Here is a 15438-nt window from a genome sequence, read left to right as displayed (position 1 = left end):
TCCATGGACCTCCATTCACAGGTACATGGTGACAGTTGTATGCTGTAGAGAAACTGCTGTATTTAACTCATTCCCTGCCATTGACAGATGTGAGTGCAGGAACTTTTAAAGAGTGAGCTGTTTGTCCCAAGAGGCTGTGCATGTAATTCACCCCTTCCTGTGAAATGGAGGAACTGAAACATCTGTGAGGCACTCAGTCTTACTTAATATAAATGAGTGCCTTCATCCACGAGGTCTCACAGTTTTTCTATTCTCATCTGTAAAAGTGACTCCTGTTGCTTGCAGCTATGACCAAGAGGAACTGTCCTCCCGGCAGCAAATGGGACAACGTTGTCACCACTTGCATCCAAAATCAAGACCTGAAAGAAACTAGACCTGAACCTGAAACAGGTGAACATTTCATATATTTTTTTTTTTTGTTGTTGACATTTTTCCCATATCGATATTGTTAATGTATTTCCAACAGAGCCAACCCCAGTTTTCCATCAAAGAACAACATCTCCTACTGCCTGGTCAGACCCAATTTCTTTGAGTCCAGTTCTGTGGATTGCTGTGGTGTTGACCACTCTAGGGTCCATCGTGGCTTTGGCTCTCTGGTTTATTTTATACAGACGGCAACGCAGACTCAATACAACCTCAGGTACGTATGAATGGGTTGTAAAAAAACAACAACAGCAACATTGAATTTATTGTAAAATACTGGCAGTTGTGGTTGCCAGAATTATACCGTCCAAAAAAGGGGGGGGCCTTAAAAGTTCCATGTCAAATTGACAACAAACTACCACAAAAAGAGGTGTGTTATATGTATATGCTATAAAAACCGTCGTTATGCATGTATTTCTTTTAGAAATGACATACAGTGGGCCAAATAAGTATTTAGTCAACCACTAATTGTGCAAGTTCTCCCACTTGAAAATATTAGTGAGGCCTGTAATTGTCATCATGGGTAAACCTCAACCATGAGAGACAGAATGTGGGGAAAAAAACTGAAAATCACATTGTTTGATTTTAAAAGAATTTATTTGCAAATCATGGTGGGAAATAAGTATTTGGTCAATACCAAAAGTTCATCTCAATACTTTGTTATGTACCCTTTATTGGCAATAACGGAGGCCAAACGTTTTCTGTTACTCTTCACAAGCTTTTCACACACTGTTGCTGGTATTTTGGCCCATTTCTCCATGCAGATCTCCTCTAGAGCAGTGATGTTTTGGGGCTGTCGTTGGGCAACACGGACTTTCAACTCCCTCCACAGATTTTTCTATGGGGTTGAGATCTGGAGACTGGCTAGGCCCCTCCAGGACCTTGAAATGCTTCTTTACCAAGCACCCTGGCTCTGTGTTTGGGATCATTGTCATGCTGAAAGACCCAGCCATGTCTCATCTTCAATGCCCCTGCTGATGGAAGGAGATTTTCACTCAAAATCTCTCGATACATGGCCCCATTCATTCTTTCCTTTACACAGATCAGTCGTCCTGGTCCCTTTGCAGAAAACAGCCCCAAAGCATGATGTTTCCACCCCCATGCTTCACAGTGGGTATGGTGCAATTCAGTATTCTTTCTCCTCCAAACACGAGAACCTGTGTTTCTATCAAAAAGTTATATTTTTGTTTCATCTGACCATAACACATTCTCCCAGTCCTTTTCTGGATCATCCAAATGCTCTCTAGCAAACCGCAGACAGGCCTGGACGTGTACTTTCTTCAGCAGGGGGACACGTCTGGCAGTGCAGGATTTTAGTCCCTGGCGGCGCATTGTGTTACTGATAGTAGCCTTTGTTACTGTTGTCCCAGCTCTCTGTAGGCCATTCACTAGGTCCCCCCATGTGGTTCTGGGATTTTTGCTCACCGTTCTTGTTATCATTTTGATGCCACGGGGTGAGATCTTGCATGGAGCTCCAGATCGAGGGAGATTATTAGTGGTCTTGTATGTCTTCCATTTTCTAATAATTGCTCCCGCAGTTGATTTCTTTACACCAAGCGTTTTACCTATTGCAGATTCAGTCTTCCTAGCCTGGTGCAGGTCTACAATTTTGTCTCTGGTGTCCTTCGACAGCTCTTTGGTCTTGGCTATAGTGGAGTTTGGAGTGTGACTGACTGAGTTGTGGACAGGTGTCTTTTATACCGATAATGAGTTAAAACAGGTGCCATTAATACAGGTAACGAGTGGAGCCTCGTTAGACCTCGTTAGAAGAAGTTAGACCTCTTTGACAGCCAGAAATCTTGCTTGTTTGTAGGTGACCAAATACTTTCCATATATTTTCCACAAATATTTTCCACTTTAATTTTGAAATAAATTCTTTAAAAAATCAAACAATGTGATTTTCTGTTTTTTATTTCCACATTCTGTCTCTCATGCTTGAGGTTTACCCATGTTGACAATTACAGACCTCTCTAATATTTTCAAGTAGGAGAACTTGCACAATTGGTGGTGGAGTAAATACTTATTTGCCCCACTGTATGTGTAACAGTCTCCCCCTTCTCCAACAGGAGTTTGAAAGCACACTGTCACTGTAGCAATCCGGTGTGCTTACTACTGAGCCAGCAGGATAGCTGCCATTTATTTAATGCTTTCATATTTTTTCTAACCTTCTACAGGCACTGCACACACAGCAACTGATATGCAGTAGCTCAGTAGTTAGCACGTTTGCCAGCTAACATGATGCTGTTGGTACAAATCCTGATTGCAGAGTGGGGCAATCAGTAAAGGCCATATATGTATTTTTATATACGTGACTATACAAAAGTGAACAGAAATGTGTTACATCATTTACTTTAACTTTTTGAGAAGAATGTACTTCTGAAAGTTTCACTACGCCATACTTTTTTCTTTTACTTGAGTGGATTTGTGAAGAAGAAATGCTTCTCTTACTCAGCTACTTTAAGCTACATTAGTTGTTATTTTTTTCCTTTTCATTCTACATATTGGTTTTTACTTTTTTGCCAGTGATGCCAACAGTAGCTCTACCAGTGTCATCAATGAGACGTCGCAACAATAATCACATGACTCCATTATACCAAACAGACTCAAGCTTGCCGTTCTATTTCTACACATTAGTTTTTATTTTTTTGCCAGTGATGCCAACAGTAGCTCTACCAGCGTCATCAATGAGACGTAGCAACAATAATCACATGACTCCATTATACCAAACAGACTCAAGCTTGCCGTTCTATGCCTGTTCATTCACGTGGTGATGTCTTTAAAGCAACGTAAAAAATAAAGTATTTAACATACAGTACAGTAGCTCAGTCTTGGTCTCATCTGACCAAAGCACATGGTCCCAGTTGAAGCCTGGGACCGTGTGTATTTTTGCGTGAGACAAGATTGAGCTTTCTGGCAACAAACACTCTAAGCGGGTCTGGCGTGCCATGAAAGATGCGCATGCTGAAAAGCACCTCATACCCACTGTGAAGTATGGGGGTGGGTCAGTGATGCTGTGGGGCTGTTTCGCTTCCAAAGGCCCTGGGAACCTTGTTAGGGTGCATGGCATCATGAATACCTTGAAATACCAGGACATTTTAAATCAAAATCTGTTGCCATCTGCCCGAAAGCTGAAGATGGGTCGTCACTGGGTCTTTCAGCAAGACAATGACCCTAAACATATGGCCAAATCTACACAGAAATGGTTCACCAGACACAAAATCAAGCTCCTCCCATGGCCATCTCAGTCCGCAGACCTTGTTTAGCTGGCAAAAGGGGGTTGTACAAAGTATTAACACCAGGGGTGCTAATAATTGTGACACACATTATTTGATGTCAAATAATTTTTTCTTTATATGGGATTTTTTTCCCCACTGAATGAATGCACTTGTATTGAAGGTTGGCTTTTTCTCTTTTTTCCCATTAAGGTCCCATATTATTTGAAAAATATATGTATATATATATATATATATATATATTAGAAGCTAAAAAACACATCTTTTTCAGGGGTGCCAATAATTATGGGGGCACTGTACATGTAAATGACTCGTCTCAGTCGTATTTTTGAGGAAGTGGCTTTGCAAGTGCTGATGTGTGATGCCGATGTTGGATGGTAACTGTTTAGTTTCTGTTCTTCTCTCGGGCATCCCATGGGTGAGCCCCACTGTCTTGCTTGTGACTCCAGTTCGAATATGAGCAAGAGAGCACATGAGGTCTCCGACAAAGTGAAAATAAGAAACCCAAAGAGCAAGTAACACTAAAGGTGACGTCAAGACATGTCCCACTAGTCAAATATTAGTAAAAAAAAAAAAAAAAAGTGAACAAAAGCCTAAATCTAACATTTAAAGAGCAAAACCCAGCCTTTCTGTGCATGATACCGAAATATAAAATGAGAAACTCAACTTTCCCATTGGTGAGACAAAGCGATGCAAGCTGAGGTAAACTTTCATTGGACAGCTTTTCAAGACATGTCCTGTTTGTTGCTTAAACGCAATGAATCTGAGTCTCATGGGAAAAGTGATACAAAAAAAACAAAAAAACATTAAATATCCTGTATATGCTACCTAATACAACTATTGTTGCTATCTTCTCTTCAATAGTGGACACCATGTGGGTAGGGGACACTAACAGAAAGAGAGAAGATAGGACAGTGAGACGCGTGTGCACGGGTGAGCGCACAAAGAATGTTAGTCATGTCTAGTGTCGGAACCCAGTATTAGGACAAATCTATTTTGAGTAGTCACAATTTTTTTAACTAGTGGAATGCATATACAATTAGGTTAGTAAGTGAAAGAATTCAGCGTGATTTGGTGCCAAATGCTTCATTGTTTCATACACAATGAAAACAACATACTTTTTAAAATACATACAAGATGCCACGTGAAGGCAGAAATGATAGCAATGTAAACAATATGTGGCTCTTTATTGAGTTCATTGGTATCTACAAACTGGAAGTGAAAAGTCCAAAGTCTGAGGCATAACCATGGTATATTCATGCAAGAGTGGAACATAACAGTTAACTGCTTGTGTCTACTCACACGTTGATGTGCCGATGTCATTTGCAGTGACTTTCATTCATTTTCCGACTCGAAAATATACAGTGCTGGCCAAAAGTATTGGCACCCCTGCAATTCTGTCTGATAATGTTAAATTTATCCCAGAACATGACTGCAATTACAAATGCCTTGGTAGTAATATCTTCATTTATTTTGTATGCAATGAAAAAACACAAAAGAGAATGGGGGGAAAAAATTGAATCATTATCATTTTACTCAAAACTAAAAAAATGGCCTGGACAAAAGTATTAGCACCCTTTGAAAAATCATATGATGCTTCTCTAATTTGTGTTATTAACAGCACCTGTTGCTTACCTGTGGCACATAACAGGTGGTGGCAATAACTAAATCAAACATGCAGCCAGTTAAGATGGATTAAAGTTGACTCAACCTCTGTCCTGTGTCCTTGTGAGTACCACATTGAGCATGGAGAAAAAAAGAAGATCAAAGAACTGTCTGAGGACTTGAGAAGCATAACGGTGAGGAAGCATGTGCAATCTCTAGGCTACAAGTCCATCTCCAAAGACCTCAATGTTCCCGTGTCTACCGTGCCCAGTGTCATTGGTAAGTGCAAAGCCCATGGTGCTCTGGCTAACCTCCCTAGATGTGGACAGAAAAGAAAAATTGACGAGAGATGTCAACGAAAGATTGTGCGGATGGTGGATAAAGAACCTCGACTAACATCCAAACAAGTTCAAGGTGTCCCGCAGTCCGAGGGTACAACAGTGTCAACCCGTACTATCAGTCGGCGTTTGAATGATAAGGGACTCTATGGTGGGATACCCAGGAAGACCCCACTTCTGACCCAGAGACATAGAAAAGCCAGGCTGGAGTTTGCCAAATCTAACCTGAGAAAGCCAAAAACGTTTTGGAAGACAAAATTAGAGCTTTTTGGGAAAAGGCATCAACATAGAGTTTACAGGGGAAAAAAACGAGGCCGTCAAAGAAAAGAACACGGTCCCCACATGGCATTGGTTCCCTGATGTTTTGGGGTTGCTTTGCTGCCTCTGGCACTGGACTACTTGACCGTGTCCATGGCATTATGAATTCTGAAGACTACCAAAAAATTTAGCATAATGTATGGCCTACTGTGAGAAAGCTGGCTCTCCCTCAGAGGTCATGGGTCTTCCAGCAGGACAATGACCGAAAACACACTTCAAAAAGCACTAGAAAATGGTTTGAGAGAAAGCACTGGAGACTTCTAAAGTGGCCAGCAATGAGTCCAGACCTGAATCCCATAGAACACCTGTGGAGAGATCTGAAAATGGCAGTTTGGAGAAGGCAGCCTTCAAATCTCAGAGACCTGGAGCAGTTGGCCAAAGAATGGTCTAAAATTCGAGCAGAGCATTGTAAGAAACTCATTGATGGACACCGGAAGCGGGTGTTCGCAGTTATTTTGTCTAAAGGTTGTGCTACCAAGTATTAGGCTGAGGTTGCCAATACCTTTGTCCGGTCCATTTAAGAAGTTTTGTGTAAAATGATAACGATTTGATTTTTTTTTTCATTCTCTTTTGTGTTTTTTCATTGCAAGCAAAATAAGTGAAGATATTACTACCAAACCATTTGTAATTGCAATCATTTTCTGGGAGAAATTGAGCATTATCTGACAGAATTGCAGGGGTGCCAATACTTTTGGCCAGCACTGTACACCCGATCGCATCAAGATTGGATAAATACCATCGAACACAGTCACGGTGGTCGCATGTGTTTTATGGATGCAACGCATCAGACACTGCGTTACCCTTTAAATGACAGCATAAGTACTGTAAACTCACTAGCAAGGGCGTAGGTTTTGTCTTAACATTGGTCGAGACGCTATAGCAGCATAACCTGCATGTACACTTTTTGCTGGGGACGGGACATTAATAAGACCAAATAGATTAGGGAAATTTCAAACAAATAGCTGGTTCCTACGTAAAATTGAAAAAAGTTAAAATTATTTTCATGGGAGTAAGTCATTTTTCAAAATGCTTGCTTCTTTTAAAGGAAATGTACAGTGGTTGTGTTTTTGTGTTGTTGTTTTTTTTTTGGGGGGGGGTTAAAAATGTGCATAGGCTGCAATAAAAATATATTTTTTTAAATTATGTAGAAAATAATCACATTTTAATAATGAATAAATGCACATAATGCACAGTTGAATGAACGGTAGCAGCTTCCTCCTCGAGTTTTACAGGTTAGCAAGTTGACACAGTTTTTTGTTATACTAATTCTGATGCAGGTCGGACTTTCAGTAGCAAAATTTGTGGTGTGTTCCCCACCTACACAACATTGACATCTTTTTACATTATGTACAGTGGCTGCTGCTGCTGCTGGCCGAATTAACTTCTAATATTCCTCCTCTTCAAAGGGGGCGGAAGAGGCGACAAGTTGACATGTATTTCTGGCGGGATTGTGAGAATCTGGCGGTTTTAGCCATCAGCCGATAAAACGTGCGTTTAAAAAAAAAATGGACCACCTCATTCAGCAAGTGAAATACGATAAATGTAAGTCTGCACATAAAGAAAATACAGTAATTCCCTTAATAATGGTAGGGTCAATTCTATTCTTAGAAAATATGGGGAAACGACATAAATTACCTATATAACTGAACTTATTATATAATCAAAATAAGGTGGCTTAAAAGTTGGTGGGGACAATTTGAGCATCCTGAAAAGTTAGTGTTTAGTCCCTACCGTCCCTATGTAAACCTACGCCCTTGCTCACTAGACAATCATTGCAGTTTTACTACACTGTAAACTATAAGAACCATAATAAACATGTTTTCACCTGTTGTGTCACCAAGTTATTATGTAACAGAAGGTAGAGTGACTTAAAAAAAAAAAGCAACAAAGACAGGAAAAACTTTATTTTCAAAATAACCAAATAGAAGCACTGAAGACCACCGAAAAATGATTGACTGATTTATTGTTATTCATTTTATTGCAGAAGAAATGGAGCCTGGACCGGAGCCTCCACAGAAAATTGAGCCGCCTAATAAAAGTCACTTGTCCGACCCGCAGAGAGCTTCATCAGCTTCTTTTTACCAGCAAGGACCCCACGACATCTCAAAAAGTCAAAAGGCAACAGGCAGAGGGGAAACAGACAGCACCGAGGAGCTTGGAGAGTTGCCAGTTTGCAATGCGATGAGAGAACACAGACTTCCACTTCCTGCCACAGAACTGGGTGGCACCGCCTTGGTAACAACCAAAACTGTATAGATTCTAGTCAGCTTCAAACTTCGGAAAAAGTCGCATCAACTCTCGCAGTGAGATCCAGAAAGTGACCTCTTGAGTTCGGGAGGGTGGATGGGGTCATCTTATCCATGTTGCAAGAAACACAAGTGCCTCGGAAAAAGAATCCAAGAAACTCATGAAATAACCTACAATGCCGTAATTTAATTGAATTCAATCTGTGGCGTTTTCTAAGGAATCCCAAAAGTTTTTTCGTCATCACTCCAATTCACAACACTGCAAATGGAGTACAGGGGTGTCGTGGATTACATCGTCATTATAGTTTGCCAAATATGAGTCAGTGCACATGATTTGCTTTCATGGTCTGCACAAAACAACACGGCGGGCCGATCTGGCATTGAGTTTAAAGGGATCCTCTATTTTTAAGACAAGTATTCTTAAAAGATAAATGTTAGTATGAGTTATAATAATTTAATATTAAAACCCCTCTTAATGTTTTTGTTTTAATAAAGTTTGTAAAATTATTTTAAGTGATAGGACGCCATTCTTTTTACGTCGCCGTGCGTGACGTCACCGGGCCCGTTGCCGAAATTCCAGCGTGTCACTCGTTAGCTGCCCCAACATTTCGTAAGTTCTACCCTACTTATTTGAACCAGATCTGAAAAGTGAAGAGCAGGACAGCACTGTCGGTCGTTCACAAGACGAGCTTCAGGAAAAAAAGCGTGCAGCAAATACCTGATAAGACAAAAGTTGGGCAAAAGTCTCAATGACAACAGAGAGAGAGAGTGTATGCTGTTGGGAACTCCGGTTGGGCGCGAGAGTGTATGCTGTCCGGTTTTATTAGCAGATATTCAAGGTAAGCATAGTGCGTTTTCAAACTTATCCCAATATAATTATGTAGATTGTTAGCATCCAGAGCTGTCGTGTGCTTTACATACAGTACAGGCCAAAGAGCACACCTCGTGTAATCCATGTCTTGTACATTGTAACGCGTGGTAGGTAGGATACGTATATAAAAGTACCAAAAAGGGAGAAGCTTCCACTTATGCACATTTATTCACAAAAAATAATATTTCCACCTTGACCACTCTTCACTCGGGAGCTCAGCAGTATGCAAACACGCATTCCCTGACGAATTCCAACATTGTTGTAAGGTCAACGTCAGAGTCACTGTCGTTACTGTAGCGTGCCGTAGTGCTTTAATTATCTAGTATGATTTGGGGAAAACTCCCACGAAGAAAGGTCAACAATAAAGATAGCAATAGTAATCCAAATCCGCGTTTTTTACTCACTTGAAGATCCAGGAATTAGACCGATCCCATGGCAATGTCTCAGTCGCGATCAGGCCGTCGATTCCACAAAATAGACTGATCCGAAAAGCCGCTGTGGCACCATAGAATTTTAAAAAATGGACAGAACCAAAACCAACATTGCAGACACGGTGGGACCGTCGGATCCAGAAAATAGACGGATCCCTTACTTGACTGAGGATCCACGGAAAATGTTCGGGCACCAGTTGTAACGCGTGGTGGGTAGGATATGTGCATACAGGGACCAAAAAGGGGGAGAAGCTTCCACTTATGCACATTTATTCACTAAAAATAATAATTACACATTGACCACTCACTTCACTCCCCTTGTTTCCATTTGACTGGAAATTGCATCCAAAAGCAGCACATCGTGGCATTTTACTTTGCGAGTTTAGGCAGCAATAAGCAATTGTTGAACATGCTACACATTTGGAAAGATCCCAATTACTTCATCACTGCGAGCCCGCAAACCATGGCGCCAACTAACAGTCAAAATATGTACTAAATATTATAAAATATTGCCATTGATTTAACATTGTATGTGTTTCTAACAACATATTTTAGTACAAGAGAACAATTGTGGTTTATTAGAGCCTACATGTATTAAAGTTAGAGGATCACTTTAAGTGGCTATTTTATTTCATATAAATATGTATACCGTATTTTTCGGACCATAAGTCGCAGTTTTTTTCATAGTTTGGCTGGGGGTGCGACTTATACTCAGGAGCGACTTATGTGTGAAATTATTAACACATTATGATATCATTTCACATGTTATGTTGGTGTTTTGGAGTGACACAGATGGTTTGGTAAACTTGTTAGAATGTTCTTTATGCTATAGTTATCTGAATAACTTAATAGCTATGGCCACGTTCGCGGTCTGCCTTTGGCAATGTGTGTTCAATTGATTATTGACTTTTTTATATTGAAATGCATGGTTTTAGTTTGTGGTGCTTTCACGCCCAAGTGGGGGCGCACTCGCACTTGTTTACGCAAAGAACAGCGCTCACACGCCAGAAGAAGACGGACAGCTACGCAGCGTCTCTGAGCGAGTGGGCAAGAGACAGAGAGGCGGAGAGAGAGAGAGAGAGAGATACACGGCTGCGAACCTACGTTCATTGTTTATGCTTGTAAAATATCTCTACAGAGGCAGCGCCTGTGTGTATCATCTTTTCTGTTGTCGTTGTGTGCTTTCCACCCGCGATCGACCACTTGTGTGGTTGTTTGAACGATGTGCTAATGCTAGCGAACGCATGCTAACCGTTTGTGTCATTACTGTAATAGCAACTGATTATCATTTATTTACGTTGATGCGAACCTGTTTGGTATCGAGGACGAAATTGATTCAGCAAATTATACGGACGTCCATCATCGTCATTTGGGAGTTTAGCTCACTGTATAGCCAAGACTGAGCCGTAGCTTCCTGGTGAGGACAGTATATTCGCATTTTGTTGTTCATGCACTGTACACTGTACACTTATTCAGCATGTTGTTTTCTATTGTATTTTTATATTAAATTGCCTTTCAAGATGACATATCTGTTCTATGTGTAGGATTTTATCAAGTAAATTTCCCCCCAAAATGCGACTTATACTCCGGTGCGACTTATATATGTTTTTTTCCTCTTTGTTGGGCATTATGGCTGGTGCGACTTATACTCAGGTGCGATTTATAGTCCGAAAAATTTGGTAGTAGGGCTGCACAATGATTAAAAAACTTAGATCGCAATAATAGCACAAATTCAAAAGTAGTATTAACAGTAGTGATAGTCATACTTGTGTACTCCTTCCTTACATGGTGTCCCCTCGGTAAATGATATCGTGATGTGCTTTTAATGTCATTCATAGCTAGGTAGCATGTATAGTGCTGTTGTCAGGATACTAAAATTTGCAACTCGATATTGATATTCTCCAAAATATTACTCGATATCATTTCCGATACTACATAAATTTTAAAAAACCCAAACTAAATATTTTTAATGCACTCTTTTTGAGTGCCATATACAATGATAAACCTCCAATCATATAGTTATTAAAACCTAAATTACATGTCTTTAATAGAGTTTATCACTACTAGTAGTATCACACATATAATCAATTTGAACCTAATCCTGCCAACCCTCCCACTTCCATTGAATTGGACATCTAGCACCGTCAATGGCAGCCAATGAGTTACCAAGGAAAATGCAAAAATACACTCAGTTAATATCAATTGTAGTGCAATATTAAATGTACCTCATGACAACAAATTTCTGGTGACCTGTGGTCGTGCAAAAACAAATAAATATCTGAGTATCAATGTTTTGCATCAGTACCGTCTGCAAGTGCGCCCATCCCAAATACGAATCGGCGGCCACCGCCGTTTCTGAGTAATCCTTTAGTCAAGCAAATGGCAAATGACCAATTAGAGCAGACAATGCAGTCGAACGCAAAAACGAAATATATTAATAATTGCCTGATGGAAAAGAAGGAAGGATCGTGCTGAAGGCGGTTGAAAAATCCACAACTTCAACGCATCGGCATATTGCGAGTCTCGGTTTCCACATGCCTATGTGAGTCACTGCAGCTCTGTCCAAAGAATTTTAGCAGCGTTCATTCAAACAGATGTGGATGCTAGTATCTGAAACTATGACTACTATGTCATCACAGATAAGTGCTGGGATTATCAGTGACAGCCAGGTGGAAGTATTCCGGGGAGCTCTCCCCCTGAAGGCTTGTGTTGGTTTCTCTCCTTCTGGTGGACAAAGTTTTCCTGTTTTCGAAGCTCTCTCTGCCTTTACCACGCTTTTCCAAACTGGATACGATCATCTCTGCCAGGTCCTGCTGCAGTCGCTGGAAGTTCTCCCTGAAATCAACATAAAGGGAGTAAGGATGTCAAGCCAAGAAGGTCCATTTGGCCTTATCAAATATTACCAGTACCATCTTTTTTTAAATTTGATTCCTGTATATTCAACTATATTTATTCTTTATAAAAATGTATTTTTGTTCATATTTTGGAAGGATGTAGAACAGATTAAAGCCAAAACATATGTTTATGTTTGACCTGGTTTTTGCTTGTGCGTCAAAACGGAAGTAAACTTTTTGGTAGGTAAAGAGTATAGGCAGATATAATAGAATATTGTGACAGCTTATGTTCAATTTCATGAATTAAAGAAAAATTGCATTAGTAACTCAGTTACCTGAATGTAGGAGTAATTAGTTACTTGGCAAAGTAACAGGTGTTACTTTTTATGTTTTTATATTTTTCCAACCCCCCCACCCCACCCCCCACCCCCACCCCAAAAAAAAAAAAAAAAAACATAGGTCACACTGCGGAGTTCAAAGGGTTTTTGGGACAATTGGCCCTACCCCAATACTTTACTCTAAACTTAACTAGACAAAGGGGTATTGCAGATGATGTGATAACTAGATAGTAACCTTAACTATTTTTGAGAGTCATTTACTGTTGTGAATCAACCGTTAAAGTTCTTAAAATTGCTCCCGTTATTGCATTACTTCCCTTCTGTCTACTTTCGACATGTGAAAGTTTTAAAAAACTGTTTCATCATTTAAAGATAGATTCAAGTCAAGATTTTTCCGATTTAGTAGTATTTTAGATAAAAAAAAGTTAGGTTCTCTACAAGAGAGCCTTCCTGAGAAGTCTACTGCTTTAAGATGGCGACTGTTTATTGATGCTGGCGAGTCCATCATTTCGCATCTAGTTCCCTACACATGTGCTAATGCTGCCGTGTCTGTCATTTCGCATCTAGTTCTATATATGTGTGATATCTACCGTAGCATCATGTGGGTGTAGTTTGTAGGGTATCTGCTACAGCCAGGTATTATCGGTGCCACCCAGCATCGCGTCTGCAATGGCGTCACAATTCCCTTGCTTCCTCCCCACTCCAGCTCTGCTCTCTCGTCTCTGTGAGTCCGTGTCCCTCAAGACTTTTCTCACGTCATTCAACCAACGTAGTAATGCATAGTAACGCACACCTTTACATCCTCAGTAACAGTAACGGCCTTGCCAAGATGAGAAAACTAATTAATTAGATTACTCACTACTGAAAAAAATTACACCGTTAGGGAAGACGTTATACTCTAATGCCGTTATTAACAACACTGCGTATGTGTCACTCATCGTTTAGTCAATTTTCATTGTCTAGAGGCTGTTGTCGGCACAGTGAGTGTCAAAGCTTAAGTGAATTTGAGTGGACTCACTCATATGAATTATATAAATATCATTGAGGGTGATTAAAATATGGTGTTGAATGTGATGCAATAAAAAATGAGGGTGCACCTACATTTTGTGCCAGTGCACCTTCAGAAAAAAGTTCGTTCAGGCCTAATTTATATCTTTTTTTTTTTTTTTTTTTACTTTTTAAGGGCTAAAAAGAAATAAAACAATCCAAAAATACAATGGCATTGCCTAAAGATACAAAAATATACATTTTATGCTCTGCAACACTCCTGGAAAAAGCGGAAAGGGAAGTACTGTAAAATGTACTGCACTGTAACATGTTTGGAACCTTTGTTCAAATTTGAAAAAAAAGTCAGTATGGGATCGGGACTCTGTATCAGCAGATTCTCAAAATCAGGTGACTCAGACTCGGGTGCAAAAATATGCGATCGGGACATCCATAATCCGGATACAATATTTGATTGCGAAAGTATCGATACACAGTTACTTATTTGTTTTGCACAACCAGACATTGGATGTTATGGGGTGAATTTGACTTGCCTTACTCTTGATACTAATGAACAATTTTTTTTTTTTTTTTTTTTTTTGCATTTTCCATGTTAACTCATTGGCTGCCATCGACGGCGCTAGACGTTCATTCGCTGTCAACCCCACCAGTTCTAATGGATTGGACGTCAACTAATGACAAACTTATCTAAAGAGATATAATTTTGTTTTTAAGGGCCTCATGATTGGACATCATCGTCAATGGCTTTGAATGACTTCATTAAAAAAAAAAAAAAGTAAAATGTATGTAATATAAAAAATGTTTTTTTTGGGGGGGGGTATCAATATTGAGTCGAAAATGTTAGTATCACGACAACACTAATTGGTACTAATAAACACATAATTGGAGAGTAAACTGGTTTACTCACGCTGTTGGTGGTATGGGTAGATTATATTTGCCTCCAGTCACTCCAGTTAACCAGTAAGTCATCTCTTTGCCTTTACCCTGTGAGCCAGTAATGGACAAAATTTGCAATTCTAGATGAAAAAGTGACTCAAAAAAGCTAAACACGGATGCTACTCACCTTCAGATACGTCTCTCCTCTCTGCTCATACTCAAAGTTACAATCAGTCCTCTGTAGGATTTTGATGGTGGACTGACTTACATGGATTCTTAGAGCTGCAACAGATGAAATCTATGCTTGACTGTGTGACAACATTGTGTGTAACGTAGTTGCGCGTTTGTGTTTCTTACGCAGCCCAGTAGACTCCATTCGAGATGCTGTGTTGACTGTGTCGCCAAACAGACAGTAGCGGGGCATCTTGTTCCCCACCACTCCAGCAGCACAAGGTCCTACAAAAGCAAATTAGATCTCAACTGTCATTGACAGTGATAGACATACAATCCATTTCAAGTGGGAGCACTGTAGACTCAGCTGGCCAAAGCTTTCTATGTTACTCTGAACCATCATTATGACCAATATTTTTTGTCAATTTTTTCATTTTCTTCCACTAAAAATGCCTCTTAAAATGCTTGTGTGTGTTTTAAACACGTAGTTCACTACTTTTAACTAGTGTTTTACATTCCTTTAGGATAGCTCACTTGAAGTATCAAGCCCAAAGTTTTTTGTATTAAAATAGTAGGCAGAAAATGGGTGCATTTTAAACACTTAGTAAGATAACAACCTTCGTAATAAATAATCTATATTAAATGAAAATGAGACGCATGTGGACTACTCTGCCATTATGGTGCCACTGTACTGTATATGAATACTTGGGTCTTCAACACAAGTTTATTTTCATGTTGGTAAATATGGT

The 15438-nt window shown here is 39.8% G+C and overlaps 2 protein-coding genes across 3 annotated transcripts in view; one reads left to right on the top strand and one right to left on the bottom strand.

The window, feature by feature from the left end:
- Nucleotides 1–123: 123 nt before the first annotated feature.
- On the top strand, nucleotides 124–11341 carry LOC130931901 (tumor necrosis factor receptor superfamily member 13C-like). Of its 2 annotated transcripts, XM_057861097.1 has the most exons (4): nucleotides 124–184; nucleotides 267–390; nucleotides 467–640; nucleotides 7902–11341. In XM_057861097.1, exons 2-4 carry the CDS (start codon nucleotides 288–290, stop codon nucleotides 8171–8173), a joined length of 549 nt encoding a protein of 182 aa, XP_057717080.1. In that variant the 5' UTR covers nucleotides 124–184; nucleotides 267–287; the 3' UTR covers nucleotides 8174–11341. The 2 variants fall into 2 exon arrangements, with proteins under 2 accessions (XP_057717080.1, XP_057717081.1); XM_057861098.1 differs by lacking the exon at nucleotides 124–184 and having other exon boundaries at nucleotides 248–390; nucleotides 7905–11341.
- Nucleotides 10034–15438, bottom strand: part of gucy2ca (guanylate cyclase 2Ca) — a 51304-nt gene continuing 45899 nt past the window's right edge. The window contains exons 25-28 of the mRNA XM_057861092.1: nucleotides 14876–14974; nucleotides 14706–14800; nucleotides 14550–14626; nucleotides 10034–12300 (exon numbers count right to left, since the gene is read on the bottom strand). Of these exons, the coding sequence (XP_057717075.1) occupies nucleotides 12099–12300; nucleotides 14550–14626; nucleotides 14706–14800; nucleotides 14876–14974 (473 nt within the window). The 3' untranslated portion in view covers nucleotides 10034–12098. The remainder of the gene's footprint in view (nucleotides 12301–14549; nucleotides 14627–14705; nucleotides 14801–14875; nucleotides 14975–15438) is intronic.

Source organism: Corythoichthys intestinalis, chromosome 16, assembly GCF_030265065.1.
Source record: "Corythoichthys intestinalis isolate RoL2023-P3 chromosome 16, ASM3026506v1, whole genome shotgun sequence".
Taxonomy (NCBI): Eukaryota; Metazoa; Chordata; class Actinopteri; order Syngnathiformes; family Syngnathidae; genus Corythoichthys; species Corythoichthys intestinalis.
This window is presented reverse-complemented; position numbering and strand designations above follow the sequence as displayed.